Source organism: Periophthalmus magnuspinnatus, chromosome 12, assembly GCF_009829125.3.
Source record: "Periophthalmus magnuspinnatus isolate fPerMag1 chromosome 12, fPerMag1.2.pri, whole genome shotgun sequence".
Lineage (NCBI taxonomy): Eukaryota > Metazoa > Chordata > Actinopteri > Gobiiformes > Gobiidae > Periophthalmus > Periophthalmus magnuspinnatus.
Window position 1 is genome coordinate 2,872,725 of NC_047137.1, and position 16,202 is coordinate 2,888,926.

General features: G+C 43.8%; 1 protein-coding gene across 1 annotated transcript in view; it reads left to right on the plus strand.

Annotated features, from left to right (window-relative positions):
• scube1 (signal peptide, CUB domain, EGF-like 1) overlaps positions 1-16,202 on the plus strand; it is a 138,847-nt gene that overhangs the window by 15,610 nt on the left and 107,035 nt on the right. The window contains exons 2-3 of the mRNA XM_055225720.1: positions 2,751-2,873; positions 10,692-10,817. Coding sequence (XP_055081695.1) covers positions 2,751-2,873; positions 10,692-10,817 — 249 coding nt within the window. The remainder of the gene's footprint in view (positions 1-2,750; positions 2,874-10,691; positions 10,818-16,202) is intronic.

The window sequence follows — 16,202 nt, forward strand, 5'->3', positions numbered from 1 at the left end:
CAGAGCTGTTATCACCAAGAGCTAGGACACACAGGGCTTCTGCTGTCTCAGGACATACAGTCATAATAAAGATAATATCATGTTGAGGCCCTGTGATGGAGCTATATCTACAGTTACACCACGTAGACTGATTAACAGAAGGACAGTCCAATCAGAGAAATTTAGTTCACATTCCCTGTAAGAAGATAACATCCAGTCCTACTGAAACTAATCTGAAACTTGCTGTGCTCAATGTCAGATCTTTATGTAACAAGTCATTTAATTAATTAAATTAATTAATGTTTTTATCTCTTCTTTTAATCTTAATTGTATTTTTAATTGAAACATGGCTCGACAAAAACACAGGTAATGCAATTCTAGTGGAATCAACTCCACCAAACTTCAAATTTTAATCTGAAACACGAGTAAATAAAAAGGGTGTGTGTGTGTGTGTGTGTGTTTTTTAGAGATAATTTGGTCACACAGGTTGTCATTTGGGGTGTTTTCATCTTTTGAGTATGTTTCCTTTAAAATGGAGCTAAAACAATCCCCCTCCATACTCTACTTAGTCATATACAAACCTCCCCAGCACTGTCTGAGTTTTATTGATGATTTTACTGAGATGCTTTCAGTCGTGTGCACAGACTTTGATAGTTCAGTCATTACCGGTGATTTTAATGTACATGTGGATAATGTGTTTGACAGAAACGCTGAAGAGCTCAAAGCTTTGGTCGGACTCAGCATGTCAGCGAGCCCACCCACAACAGAGGACACACTCTGGACCTGCTCATTACAAACGGAATAAATATTTGAAATGTCAATGTGGTGGATGTTGCTCTGTCTGATGTTGCTCTGTCTCATCTCTGTGTCTTTTTTGACATTTCTCTTATTCCCAAACCAGCAGCTGGTCCTGCAGTTGTTCGAAGGAGACACATGATGATATTGATAACACAGGTGCACTGTTCATGGACATGATACACTTTGAACTTGAACACTGATTCAGGCAAAGTCTCAGTCTTGATCCTGTTAGATCTGAGTGCTGCTTTTGACACTGGATCACAGAGACTAGGGGACTGGGTGGGCATCTCTGGTACGGCACTAAACTGGTTCAAGTCCTATCTAGAAAACAGGGAGTACTTTGTTGAAATTGGAAAATGTTTCTCAGATAAAATGTCCCTGACCTCTGGGGTGCCCCAGGGGTCAATCCTGGGAACCCTGTTGTTCAATCTCTACATGCTGCCATGAGGCCAGTTAATACGCGGCAATAATGCGTCCTATCACAACTCTGCAGATGACACTCAGATCTATGTCTCACTGGCAGCAGGTGAATATGGACCAGCGGATTCTTTCTGCCACTGCATCCAACAAATCAGTGGGTGAATGCAAAACAACTTTCTCCAGCTAAACTCAGACAAGACTCAAGTAATCATCTTTGGCTTTTGGCCCACAGAAACATAGAGAACGTGTCAGCAGTCACCTCCAGTCTCTCTCTCTAAAACCTTCAAATCAGGCTAGAAATCTAGGGGTAATAATGGACTCAGACTTGAACTTTAACAGCCACATCAAATCAGTAACATCTGCAGCTTTTTGCCACCTAAAAACATTGCAAAAACCAAAGGTATACTGTCAAAGCCAGACATAGAGAGACTTGTCTATGCATTTGTCTCCAGTAGGTTAGACTACTGTAACAGCCTACTCACTGGTCTCTCCAAACGAGCCTTAACACAGCTGCAGTACATCCAGAACGCTGCTGCTTGGGTCTTGACTAGAACTAGGAAGTACGAGCACATAAGTCCTGTGCTCTGGTCTTTGCACTGGCTTCTTGTAGCTCCAAGAATAGACTTTAAAGTAGCTCTGCTTGTGTATAAGTCTCTCCATGGTCTAGCACCAAAGTACATCTCCGACATGTTGTTGCCATATGAACCATCTCACACTCTGAGGACTTCAGGGACCGGCCTCCTGCTGGTGTCCAGAGTCAGGACTAAACATGGGGAATCAGCATTTCAGTTTTATGCAGCTAAAACCTGGAACAGTCTTCCTGAAGATGTGACAGGCCTCTTCTTTGACAATGTTTAAATCCAGACCAAAGAGCTGTCAGCTATTTTATTCAGTTTTTATTCTGCACTCTTCTGGTTTAATGTCAATTTTATGATAATTATTTGTGATCATCTGTTTTTATTTGTGTGATTTTAATGTCCTTCTTATTCTGGAAAGCACTTTGAATTACTTTGTGTACGAATTGTGCTATACAAATAAACTTGCCTTGCCTTGCCTTGTCTATGATTGGTTGTTCTGAGTCTCTCCTCTTCCCTAATTGGTCATTCTGAGTCTCCTGTCTTTGCCGATTGCTTATTCTGAGTCACTCCTCTTATCTGATTGGTCATTCTGATTTTCTTTTTTTCTACCCTTGGTCTTTCTGTGTTTTTCCTCTTCTCTGATTGGTTGTTTTCAATGTTTTCTCTTGCTTGACTGGTCATTCTGTTTCCCTCCTCTTTTCTGATTGGTCATTCTGATTTTCTCCTCCTTTTATCTGATTATTCATTCTGAGTCTCTCCTCCTCTCTGGATGTTTTAACTCTCTCTTCCTGTATTATTAGTCATTCTGTATTTCTCTTCCTCTCTGATTGGTCATTCTGAGTCTTTCCTTTTTCCGATTGGTCAGTCTTGAGTCATACCTCTTCTCTGATTTGTCATTCTGAGTCAATCCTACTCTCTGATTGGTCGTTTTGAGTCTTTCCTCCTCTCTGATTGGTCCTGTTCTGTTTTTTTCAGATGCAGACGAGTGCGCAGAGGGAACAGACGACTGTCACATCGACGCTCTGTGTCAGAATACAGCCAAATCCTTCAACTGCATCTGTAAACCTGGATACAAGGGCGACGGGAAAGCATGTGAAGGTTAGCCCTACTACATTCTCTACAAAGGGAGAGTCATCAACAGTCTCTGGGAGTGTGTTACTAACTGAGGAACTGCTCTGTCTGAAGCTCTATTGCTCAAGTTAGACTTTAATCTGTTCTTTATTTTAACACTGACCAGAAACAGTTGACTTAGCTGAGCTACAATAGATGAGATGATTTGTGCTGTTAGACCAGTCTCTCAAATAACATTGCAGTTACAAGCTAGCTAGGATTAGCCAACAGTTTTTCAGTTAGTCACTCTCACCTTTTTGTTGAAAATAAAACTTCTAAAGAGGACAATGAACGCTCATATTGAGCTCCTGAAAATGTGTTCTTTAAATCCTTTTAAAAAAATTTTTTGTTAAATATTTTTGGAAAGGTTTGCTAATGTGTACATTGTATCACTATGGTAACTACTGGACATTCCACCATAGACATACATGCAGAACCTCCTTCAGACTGTTACATACATACACACCCACACACACACACATACATGCACACACACATACATACACACATACATTTCTATAAAGGGAGACCATCGCTTGAGCAGACAGTCCCTTCTACATCGTGTGAATCCAGAAGTTTCATTGCCCATAGACTGTATATATCATAGTAATGTATATAGTCTGTAATGGGAGCATAAAGATCAATCTATCAGTTCTTTGTCCTGAGATAAATAACAGTTTGGAGTTGATACTGCACAATTAAAAAAAAAAAAAGCCACCATGTTTGTTTTGACACAAACTGAGCATGCGCCTTTCTGATTGGTTACTCCGACTGTCAGTCACGCCCTCTGGAATTGGGGAAACGGGATACGGCTCCACACCCACTCATCTCTGTAAAGTTTGGTCAAAAATTGTGGTTCTGGCTGGACAGGTAAATCATTACATACAATATAAAGGGACTGCACAAATTAAATCACAAAAACTCCAATTATTTAGATAACACAATATCCTGTAACCAGACTTTTTATAGAAAACCTGAATTAATGAAGTTTATTTGGTTGTTCACTTTAAAAGCTATGTAATCCCAGAATGATACCGATAGGGAGGCTGGACAGGTGTTTGTGAGATGGAAAATGTCTAGTCTTTAAGAGAAGATGTGATAGTGGAATGAGTGACCAAGAATACTGACAAATGCTTGACAAAAAACATGCAACTGTACTGAAGTCAGTACAATTTCTGGCAAATCTGATGCAGTGACACAAGGATTGGATAATGTGGGAAAGCGCCTGTCCGACCTGGAGGACACATTTATGGCCACTGCACCAAGGCTGGTCGTCATGGAGAAATCTCTTAAACAAGCACTGGAATGACTTGACAGCTATGAGAATCAAAATCGTCGCCGAAATATAAGATTTATCAGACTCAAAGAAGGAACTGAGGGCAGGGACTCAGTGACTGTTTTTCGAGCAGTGGATTCCTGAAGTTTTGGAAATGCAAGAGAAACAGAGCAAAATCGAGAGAGGACAGGACCACCAACTGGACGAGGCAAAAAGTGGCCATGAGCTGTTCTTGTGAGGCTACACAACCACACTGATAGGGTGTAGGGTATGACGAGATTATAGTTTTACTTTTTTGTATTCAATTTTACAGGCTGTGTCTCCTTGTACACGAGCCTGTACGGATTAAATCCAAGCTGTGTGTTCTGTTTTTGCTTGGATCATCTTAAGTTTTGTTTGTTAACACATAGAGGTTTCTTGCAATATTAAAGCTTCAAATGATCCAGTGAAAAGGAAAGTTATGCTAAATAGTTTAAAGAAGGATGGAATACAAATTTAAGGAAGCGGGGTGGCCAAGTCTATTTTTCATCCTATTCAACAAATAAAATAAATAAAAGTTGTCGCAACCAGCGTGGCGTAAGGACCAAAGGTGCGAGACTCACGATGCTTAACAATGTCTTTATTCACACAAGTGACCACAAAAGTAAGAGTTCATAAAGCAATGTTCATAGTCCAATAAATCATAAATCATAATCCATAGAAGCCGGGGAGCGTAGGTGCGGGTCCGTGAACGTGGAGAGACATAGGTGCACGATGAGACAGGGAGAACACAAGACCATACCAGGACAGAGGTGCAGGGACTGGGGAGATCCGGAGCTGGTTCTCGGGCGGATTCCTGGAGCAGAGCAGAAAGGTTCCAATAAGACACGGGAATACAAAGATCAAAAAGTGTTAACTCAAGAGCATATTCACGTGGAGCACGCGGACGTTCTGGCACCGAGTGACTGGTCCTGACCCCTCTTATCCACGGCAGGTGGTGTTGATTGCGTTGATGGGAAGCAGGTGCGCGCGGGAGGAGTCAGGACTCCGCCCAGCTCCGGAGACAGGCAGGTGAGGGAGGAGGAAGACGAGAATGCAGGGAGAGCAAGACAGGGATCATGACAAAAGTTGAGATTTACAGTTACAGATAAGTTTAAGGATAGAGAGGGTAGGATCATTTTAATCAAAGATATTTTATATGGAGATTCTATGCCTTGCTTCTGAACCAACCTGCATAGATGGACTCTTCAAATATACTGATAGGAGGTGTTTGCAAAGCTCGCTGAGTTTTGAAATACAGAAAAGGGTTTCTTCTTTGTTACAGCAGATACAGACAGGACAGGGCCCAGGTCTGCCCTGGCCAGACTCTCAGCCTTTTGGCCTCTCCCCGAGTCTGTTTCTCTACTCTGTTTTCTAGTCTAAGTCCCCGTCTAAGTCCCCTGAGCATCTGACCTCTGACTATTTTATACTAGAATGACAATGCTACATACATTTCAAAGGGTGCGCCCAGCCACCCTGTGGAGGAAACCCATTTCGGCCAATTGTATTTGCGATCTTGTCCTTTTGGTCATTACCCAAATCTCATGACCATAGGTGACGGTAGGAACGTAGTTAGTTTGTTGATTGAGATGGAGGCAAATTCAACAGTTCATTGTTGTGTTCAGTTCAGTTTGTCCATATCCAATATGATTTGTAGTCAGATGAATGCTGTTTTAACATGATGGTGGCGGTGTTCAGTTAAATCTTTCCCATCACCTGTCCTCTGCCCCTTTGTCCTCCCTCTGACCACACATGGCTGTACTCTCCATCTGAACGCAACTGGCGTCTCTGGCCACAGCTCATCTCTGGAGTTGTCCATCAGTCCATGTGTCATCTTCAGGGCTGTGGTTGGGAACACGAGGAACAGGTTGAGTTCTTTTGAGTCACATGAAAAGAAGTGAATGGCTGAACTTTTCTGAAGTTTTCCTCCAGTGACAGTTGTGAAACAGAAGGATGGTTTTGATGATGCAGGTCCTCTTGCTCAGGAGGTGCTTTTGGTTCAGGTTCAGGTGGAAAGTTATCTCCTGGCTTAGACCAGGTCAGGTTACAGGTCTTGTAGTTAATGGAAAACAGTCTCTAAATGATAACACAGATACTCTTTTCACACAATTAACTTTTGAAAACTAAAACTAACTTTGTAATATCCCCCCTTTGACACATTTATATATGTGTATATATACATGTGTCAATTTTGTTCAGAGCTGGCATCTCTGCTGGCTTTGTTATCTTCTGCTGTAAGAGAACACTTGTTGTTCTGAAAGAAACATTTTGTGAAGCCCAAAACTGTTAGTGTTTTTAGTGTGTGATTATTTTATAGGAACCTGTAAAGAAAAAGAAAAATTATGCAGCATCTGCATCTCTTTCAACAAAAAAAGTTATTAACAAAATCGCAGGCGCTTAATCGTGAAGGATTGTCAAGTCAGTCAAGTCAGTTTAGATTTGTGATCACTACTAGCTTTGATTAGACCTTCATTTGGTTTTTAAGAGAGCTCATTAAAATTTTGGGGAATTCATGAAAGAATTCGGTTTCTTCTTTCCAATTACAATTGAGGAGGGTTTTTGTGTCAGCTAGACTTTTCTTAGGACATGTTTGTCATTAATCTCACTGCAGTAATGAGGCAAAAATACAAAACAAATAAAATGTTTAAAAAAAAGAAATATATACATAAAAAACAATTAAATTTAGAAATTGAGTGGATCTGTTAAAACTGCATCCAGTCATTTTATTGGTGATTGCTTACATAGGCTCAAATGTTAAACTTAAATTTTTCTGATAATGTACAATTTACACCGTACAGTTTGACTGGTCAGACACACAAATGTGTTGTTGGCCATTAACTCCTATATTTACATATGGTATGTGCAAAAAAGGAGCTCGAGAAATCCTATTTTCTGGTTTTTGGACAAATCGCACCCTGAGCCCTGAACAGCTCATAATGTTTGAACATTTCTTCATTGAAATCTGCAATATTGTTTAAACCATGAACTGCAATAGATAAACTGAGGAATGAAAGTCTTTATGTGTTAGTTTGCATCTGTAAGGAGTCATAGAAGTCATTTATTTCACCTTTTATAACATAAATCTTACCATATAGACAAAAAATAACCCAAACTGTCCTGATGCACACACCCCACACACCTCATGTATCAGCACCCCGCTGTGCGTCAGGATAACCCTGCTATGCATCAGTATAACCCCGCTGTACACCAGTATAAACCCGTTGTGCCCCATTATAAATGCACAATGCCCCAGTATAAACCTGTTATGCGCCAGTATCAATCTGCTGTGCTCCAGGTATAAACCCGTTGTGCGTCAGTATAACCTCGCTGTACGTGTATAAACCCGCAGTGCGTCAGTATAACCCCGCTGTATGTGTATAAACCCGCTGTGTGTCAGTATAACCCCGCTGTGCATCAGAATAACCCCACTGTGCGTCAGTATAAACCCACTGTGCGTCAGTATAAACCCACTGTGCGTCAGTATAACCCAGCTGTGCGTCAGTATAACCCAGCTGTGCGTCAGTATAAACCTGTTGTGCCCAATTATAAACTGGCTGTTCTCCAGTATAAACATGGTGTGAGTCATTATAAGCCCTCTGTCCTCCAGTATAAACCCACCGTGCCCCAGTATAAACCTGCTGTTCTTCAGTATCAACCCGCTGCGCAATAGTATAACCCCTCTGTGCATCAGTATAAACACTGTAACCCAGTATAAACATGCTGTGCATCAGTATAAACCTGCTGTGCCCCAGTATAACCCTGCTGTGCTCCAGTGTAAACCCTCTATGTGTCGGTATAAACCCACTGTGCATCAGTATAACCCCACTGTGCATCGGTATAAACCCACTGTGCATCAGTATAACCCCGCTGTGCATCGGTATAAACCCACTGTGCATCAGTATAACCCCGCTGTGCGTCAGTATAACCCCACTGTGCGTCAGTATAACCCCGCTGTGCCTCAGAATAAACCCACTGTGCCTCTGTATAACCCCGCTGTGCATCAGTATAACCCCACTGCGTGTCAGTATAAACCTGTTGTGCCCCATTATAAACTGGCTGTCCTCCATTATAAACCCACTGTGTCCCAGTATAAAAGCACCGTGCCCCAGTATAAACCTGCTGTGCATCATTATAAACACTGCAACCCAGTATATACCGGCTGTTCTCCAGTATAAACCTGCTGTGCCCCAGTATAACCTTGCTGTACTACAGTATAAACCTGCTGTGCATCAGTATAAACCCATTGTGCATCAGTATAAACCCGCTGTGCATCAGTATAATCCCACTGTGCGTCACTATAACCCTGCTGTGCTTCAGTATAAACTCGCTGTGCATCAGTATAATCCCACTGGAAGTCAGTATAACCACGCTGTGCATCAGTATAACCCCACTGTACGTCACTATAAACCCGTTGTGCCCCATTATAAATTGGCTGTTCTCCAGTATAAACATGTTGTGAGTCATTATAAACCCTCTGTCCTCCAGTATAAACCCACTGTGCCCCAGTACAAACACACCATGCCCCAGTATCAACGTGCTGTGCATCAGTATAATCCTGCTGTGCTCCAGTATAAACCCGCTGTGCTCCAGTATAAACCCGCTGTGCTCCAGTATAAACCCGCTGTGCGTCAGTTTAAACCTGCTGTGCCCCAATATAAACCTGTTGCGCTCCTATATAAACACATTGTCCTCAAGTGTAGACCCGCTGTGCCCCAGTGTAAACCCACTGCAAATCAGTATAAACCGGTGATGCAGGTGATCTTTACCATAGACTGTAGATATAATATATATTCTTATATACAGTCATACATAACAGAAAAAAGTGAAGAATCAAAGGCTGTGGGAAATGTTTAGAGCCCATAAAGATGTTCTTCAAAGCCCAAGTTTTTAGTGACTTTTTATTTTGTGGAAGTCTGCCTTATATTCGCATTGATTATTTTTTGAAAGTGCATCTTATAGTTTAATGCATAAACAATTAAGATTGAACAGCTGTGTGGCTTCAATAGTGTAAAGTACTGTGGCAAAGTTTCTCACTATATTTCAGTTGGATTAAAAGCAACTTAAAAAGTGAAGAAAAGTGTCCTAACAGATGTTTAAGGCGTTAGTTTTGTCAAGACTCTGGAGCTTGTGTCCATAGACAGGTATGAGGCTGTGACTCACAGAAAGGGGGCGCTCAGTGCACTGTGTGTACTTGAGATCAGGGGTGGAGCACAGGGAAGCAGCAGGGGGCTGGGGATCCACTACCACTTTCACAGGAGGTGGACATAAATGAACAGTATCTAACACGTGATTGGTTGAGGTGGTCAAGTGAGCGAAACGAAGTCTTTCACTGACACGAAAAAAAATGGGAATTTATATATTTTGACCACAGGTTAGTGTATTTTACACCTTGGTTACAGTTGCATTTAATCATTTAAAATCCACCAGATTACAGGAAATTACATGTTTCATGCAGAATTTCCTGATGGGGGACCCCCAGTTCCCCTTGTGTGAAGGAGGTGCAATACATCAGAATGTAGGCACAAATGAAAGGGGGCGGTGCCCCAGTATAGCTGCGGGTTCAGTGACATCCATAGCCATTGTTTGTATAAGTTATATATGAAGCCAAGTCCAGGTTCAAAACCTGTGCTGTCAGTGTTAATCACTCATTATAAATATATTATTTGTCTGTGCATGTACTCTGAGTGTTTTGTTCAGAACTGAGCAGACATCAAATGCATTTTACAGTGTTACGAGCTTACGTCTTGCACTTTTGAAAAACACATTTTACATTTTTTTGTTTTGTTTTTTGATTAGTTTGGTCTCTCAACAACAAGCTTTCATTTAATTCATCTGCCTCCATAGTGTCCACGGTGTCAATTTGCGTTCTTCAAATACATTTCCTCCATAGGGACATAATCAGCCCTTAGAGTACACTTCAGCTCACAGTCTTGGACTTAACAAGATTTGGACCAATCGTTCAGAAAAATTTTTCATATCTAATTTCAAGCCTGATTTATTTTAACTCCAAACAACAAGGCAAAATTTGAATTTTTGTGATTTTTTTTCAGTGATATTTAGTTTACTCAAATAGTATGTAAATAAGAATCCAAAATCCCTTCTGTATATATTTAATGTCTAATAAAAAGAAAATGACATTTAAACTGGGCTCTTTTCATGTTTCTGTCTAGTGTATGTGTGTGTGTGTGTAGGGGTGTGTGTGTGTGTGTGGGGGGGGGGGTGAAATGACCTTTGTGGGTGTGTTATGACCTCTGTATGTGTGTGTATATGTGATGACCTGTGTGTGTATGTGGGTGTAATGACCTTCCTGTGTCTGTGTAATGACCTCTGTGTGTGTTATGACATCTATGTGTGCGTGTGTTTGTGTATGTAATCACATGTCTGTAATGACCTTTGGGTGTGTGTGTATAATGACCTCTGTGTGTGTTTGTGTAATCACCTTTCTGTGTGTGCATATGTGTGTAATGATCTCTCACTGTGGGTGTATAATGACCTCTGTCTGTGTGTTTCAGACATGGACGAGTGTGAGAACGACTATAACGGAGGCTGTGTTCACGAGTGCATAAACATCCCCGGGAACTACCGCTGCACCTGCTACGATGGCTTTACTCTGTCCCATGATGGACACAACTGTCTGGGTACGAGCACCAGGGCATGGGACAGAGGGAAATGGGGACACTGAGACATGGGGACAGAGAGAAACTGAGACACATGGACATGGGGACACAGGGACATTGACACACAGGGACAGGGGGACACTGAGACTAGAGTACATGGGGACAAGGACTCTGAGACGTGGGAACACTGAGACGTGGGGACACGGAGGCATGGGGACACAGTGACACTGAGACACAGGGACAATGGGACACAAAGGAGGGTGTACTAATGGACACTTCATTGCTAATGCAACAAAACCATACCCTCTCTCCTCACCTCCACCTCACCTCTCTCTTCCCCTCTCCCTGTCTGTCATCTCACTTCTCTCCGTCTCCCTCTTTTCTCTCTCTTTTGTCCCTGTCACTGTCTCTATCCCCCCGACCCCCCCACCTCTCTTCATTCTCCTTCTCTCTCTCCTTTTGAGACCGATTTTTAGCGCTCCCTCCTAGGTCCTATTTGAACACTCCTTACGGTTAGCAGTAGGAGCCTGTACAAGGCTTCGCTCACAAGCCTACGTCACCCATGCTTCCACATGACAATATTCCAAACTGAAAATGTGGCGCAGCTGAGATTGAATGAACTTCAGTGCAGTTTTAACCGAGATGACTTCAATGCGTCACATTATTATTAACATTATAAATTTTCATTGTGGAGCTCCATCTCCCTGCGTGCCTGTTCTCTGAGCTTCAGTTCCACCCGAGTATTTCCAAGCATTTTTAAATGCACCGTAGCTTGTAAGTGCCCAGCTGTACAACAAGAGTACAATTTGCAGCATTTCTCAGAAGCTATGACCCACGGGTACCGATCATAGTTGCTCATCTGGAAATGACGGTCAAACCCTTTTCCTTGCTGAGGCAGGATAGCTAGTGCAGGGGTTGGCCAACCTCTTCTCATAATATCCTGCTTTTCGTGAAAGGCTCCTCTTGAAAATGGCATGGAAAGTATATCTGCAACCAGATCAATCTCTTCTCCTCCTTCGGTCATTATGGGTTAAAAATATAGCAACATAATGCATTTGTGTATGAGTATCCAATCACAGGACACGATCATGTCCTTCTAGCTAGCTGTCAACTGACAGGGGGACCAAAATATACAGAACTCAAGAAACAGTTAACAATGTTTACACAGACTGAAATGTGCAAATGAAGGTAGATGGCTCAGACAGTTGAGAGCGGGATTGTTTGCAGTAGTCTTTGGGAGGATCGTGAGCAGCGGGGTCAAAGACGAGGTAATCCGTTCTGGTTGAAGTGAACTGGGTCGGAGGGTGTGAGGTTTGTACCGATTATGGAGAGCTAGGTCGGAGGCAGAGGAGCTGAGCGGGTCCAGGGAGCGGGATGTGACGAGGTACAAAAAACATCCAACTTAGAAAAAGGTAACAAATGCAAACATGAGATTGAGCCAAGCAGAGCTGTACCACAGTGGATACGCGGACGACCTGGCACTGAGTATCAGGTCCTGGGTCCCTTTGTCCTCCCAAGGTGCAGCTTGATTAATGAGATGGGTTGCAGGTGTGCATGGGAGGAGCCAGAATCTCCACCCAGCTCCAGGCTCTGACACAGAAGGGAGGGGGAAAACAGCACAAAAAGGGTAGACAGGAATCTTGATTGAAGCAGGGCTGCCCTAGTTCTTTGCCAGAGCCTGCGGCAGCGTTGAAGGTGGTGTTCCCCAGGGGGCACCGCCAGGTCCTTCTCCTCCCATGGGAATAGTGGAGGCTGGTACCCTAGGAAAGCTTGAAAAGGGGATAGGCCGGTAGAAGAGGTATTGTGTGAGTATTCGATCCACGACAGCAAGGTGCTCCAGGCAGAGGGGTTAGAGCACATGTGTCAAACTCAAGGCCCGGGGGCTAAATGTGGCCCTCCACATCATTTTATGTGGACCTCGACATGGTAAATTAAAAGATATGATGGTCTTAAAATGTCATTTTAGCAGGAGATAGTTACACAGCCATATTTTTACATCTAGCCAAATGCATACACAATATTTGCAACTTGAATAAATAATAAATACAGAAACAGTTCATTAACAAATTAAAAAGTAGTTAGATTTATTTTACATCTGGCCCTTTGAGGGCAGCCATTTTGCTCATGTGGCCCTTGGTGAAAATGTGTTTGACACCCCTGGGTTAGAGGAAACCACACAGTGCAGCGCTCTCTCCAGGTCCTGGTTACCACGCTCAGTTTGTCCGTTGGTGTGGGGGTGAAATCTGGAGGTAAGACTTGCTGATGAGCTGCTTTTGAGAACTGGTCAATGATTGTGAGAATGACTGTGTTACCTTGAGATGGGGGAAGACCAATCACGAAGTTCACTGCTATGTGAGACCAAGGGTGCTTCGGAACAGGAAGCGGGTGGAGCAGGCTGGAGGAGAAATGTTGTTTTGGTAGGGAAAGTGTCCGATTGACCCCTGGGTGGCAGGCGAATCATGAGCAATGGACCCACTTAAGTACCTTGGAGCGAACCGGATCTGGAACAAAAAGAGTACCGGGGGGGCCATTACCTGGATCGGGCTGGTTGCGTTGAGCCTCCCGGACCATGTCTTCAATCTCCCAGTGAACAGCAGCAACCACACACGTAGGTGGGATGATGGGTTCTGGAGGGGTTGGAGTGGCCTTCTGGGAAAACTGGCGGGAAGTGCATCAGGCTTTATATTGCGAGATCCTCGATGATACGTGAGAATGAAATTGAATCTACTGAAAAAAGTGACCAAAGGGCCTGCCGGGAATTCAAGCATTTAGCTAACTGTATATAGGCTAAATTCTTCTGATCAGTCCAAACCAAGAAGGGATGCCCTGCCCCCTCCAACCAGTGATGCCATTTTCCAGGGCAAGTTTAACTGCCAATAATTCTCTGTCCCCCACATCATAGTTACTTTTTGCTGGTGTGAGGCGACGACAGAAGACAGCACAGGGATATAACCGATTGTGTAGGTCAAACCTTTGAAACAGGACGGCTCTGATGCCCATGTCTGAGGCATCCACCTCTACAACGAACTGGCGAGAGGGATCGGGCTGACGCAGAACCGGCACAGAGGTGAAGGGTCTTGAGTTTCTCGAAGACAGACTGGGCTTCTGAGGTCCAGCAGAACAGTTTGGAGGGAGAGGTTAGTTTAGTGAGGGGAGCCACAACTTGGCTAAAGTCTCTGATAAAATGTTGGTAAAAGTTAACAAACCCAATAAACCTTTGTAACTGTTTCCTGTTGTTGGGTGTTGGCCACGAAGTTACCTCCTTAATCATCTACTAATCTCCTCTTTCACCTGCCCGCACCCCACAATGAACCCCAGAAAACTGACCTTATCCGTGTGGAACTCACACTTCTCCGCCTTCAGGTAGAGATTGTTCTCTAGTAGTCTCTGGAGGGCCTGGCGCACGTGGTGCTGGTGTTCCTGTGGGGAAATCAGAATATCATCCAAATACACAAACACAAAATGATTGAGAAAGTCCCATAGCATGTCATTAATGAGAGCTTGGAAGACCGGTGGAGCATTGGTTAATCCGAAAGGCATAACCAGGTATTCAAAGTGTCCCAGAGGAGTTTTGAAGTTCCATTCGTCCTCTTCTCTTGGGCGCACCTGGTGATATGTGTTTCTAAAGTCGAGCTTAGTGAAGATGGTGGCCCCGTGGCGTGGAAGCGGAATCAATAAGTGGCAATGGATATTTGTTTTTAACGGTGATATTGTTGAAGCCCCTTAAGTCGATGCATGGCCGTAATGTTTTATACTTTTTGACGACGAAGAAAAATCCAGCACGTAGTCATATGGTCTGTGGCGAGGAAGAGACGGCACCCAACTTTCACTAAAAACACCCCCTAGGTCATGATATGTGCTTGACACGGAGGAGAGATCGGGCTTGTCGGGAGGGCACCCCCTGCTGGAGACAGAGCAGATTGTAGGCAGTTCACGTGGCAAAAGGGACTCCACTCCTACACCTTTCCCCTAGCCGAGTCAATTATGGGGTTGTTACCAGCCTGGGGTGCCCCAGAATAAGTGGTGTAGTGGGAGCAGAAATGACATAGAAGCGCCTGGTTTTGTGTTGATTCCTGGACTAGACTAAAGTAACTGGCTCGGTGATATGTGCAACCCTGGCCAGTAGCCTCCCATTAAGTTGTGAGTGGTTGTTGAAGTGGCTCCAACCCTACCCCCGACTGTTTGGCCACCTGCTGTTCTAGAAAGTCCTCCTCTGCTCCTGAGTTGATGAGGGTGACAGTTCTAATGCACAAGGTAACGTTGAGCTAAAGTCTATTATGCTTCTTCTTGGGGATGTGCTGCTAACCCACCAGTGCTCCTAGTCCTACTGATGGGTGCCTCCTTTTGGCCAAACCGGACAAGCTGCGAGGAAGTGACCTTGCCTTGCACAATGCAGGCACTCACCGACCTGGCGGCTCTGCGGGTGATTGTTTGGGTCAGGTGGGTCGTCTTTAGAAACCAGTTCATCCTTTAATGTCACTTAGTCCTTTCACAAAGACAGGCTTTAGCACGCTGTCAGTCCAATCCACCTCTGATGCCAGTGTCCAGAACTCGATGGTGTAATCCGCTACAGACCTGGATCTCTGAACTAGGCTTAATAGGCAGAGAGAGGAGTCAGCTTGATAGTGCAAGTGATCGGAAAATTATTTAAACTTTCCCACAAAACCATCAAAGGTCACATGGTCTAACGCAGTGTTAGAAAATGTAGCTTCTGCCCACTGGAGTGCTCTTACTCTCAATAATCCACACAAGTACCGTATCTTCACAGCGTCTGATGTAAAACAGGCTGGACGTTGTTGAAACATGGAGGAGCATTGAAAAAGAAAGTGGACTGACCTGAGTATGGGTCCGGATCGGTGCCTTTCGACTCCAGAGTGTGCGGCGCCTCAGTTGTTCCGGAGACGACGGCAGTGGCGGCAGGAGCTGAAGGCGGGAGAGTGAGCAGCGTGGAGACCTGGTTGGAAAGCTGGGTAACTTGCTGAGTCAAAGTGTGGTTACATTCGAGCAGAGTCTGGATAGTTTGTTTGTGTTGACCAATGATGACTCTGTGATGCGAGAACGCACAGTGTAGCGTTTGATCCAGCCCCGAGTCTGATTGGTCCATGTTGGCCAGATTGTAACGACTGACAGGGGGACCTGCCAGAATCTCCGCCCAGCTCAAGGCTCTGACACAGAAGGGAGGGGGGAAAACAGCCCAAAAAAGGCAGAACAGACTGGGATCTTGACACTAGCCCTGAAATGCAGAATCGAGATCTGATTGGCTATTGAAACTGTCTGTGTCTGTGCCTGCTCAACGAAATGGATATGATATGACATAAAGAGAACAGAGAATAGAGAATATTTTTGTTTACATATTTATGAAAATAAAATAAAAATAAATTCACTTTTCTGAGCATGTTTAGGCCA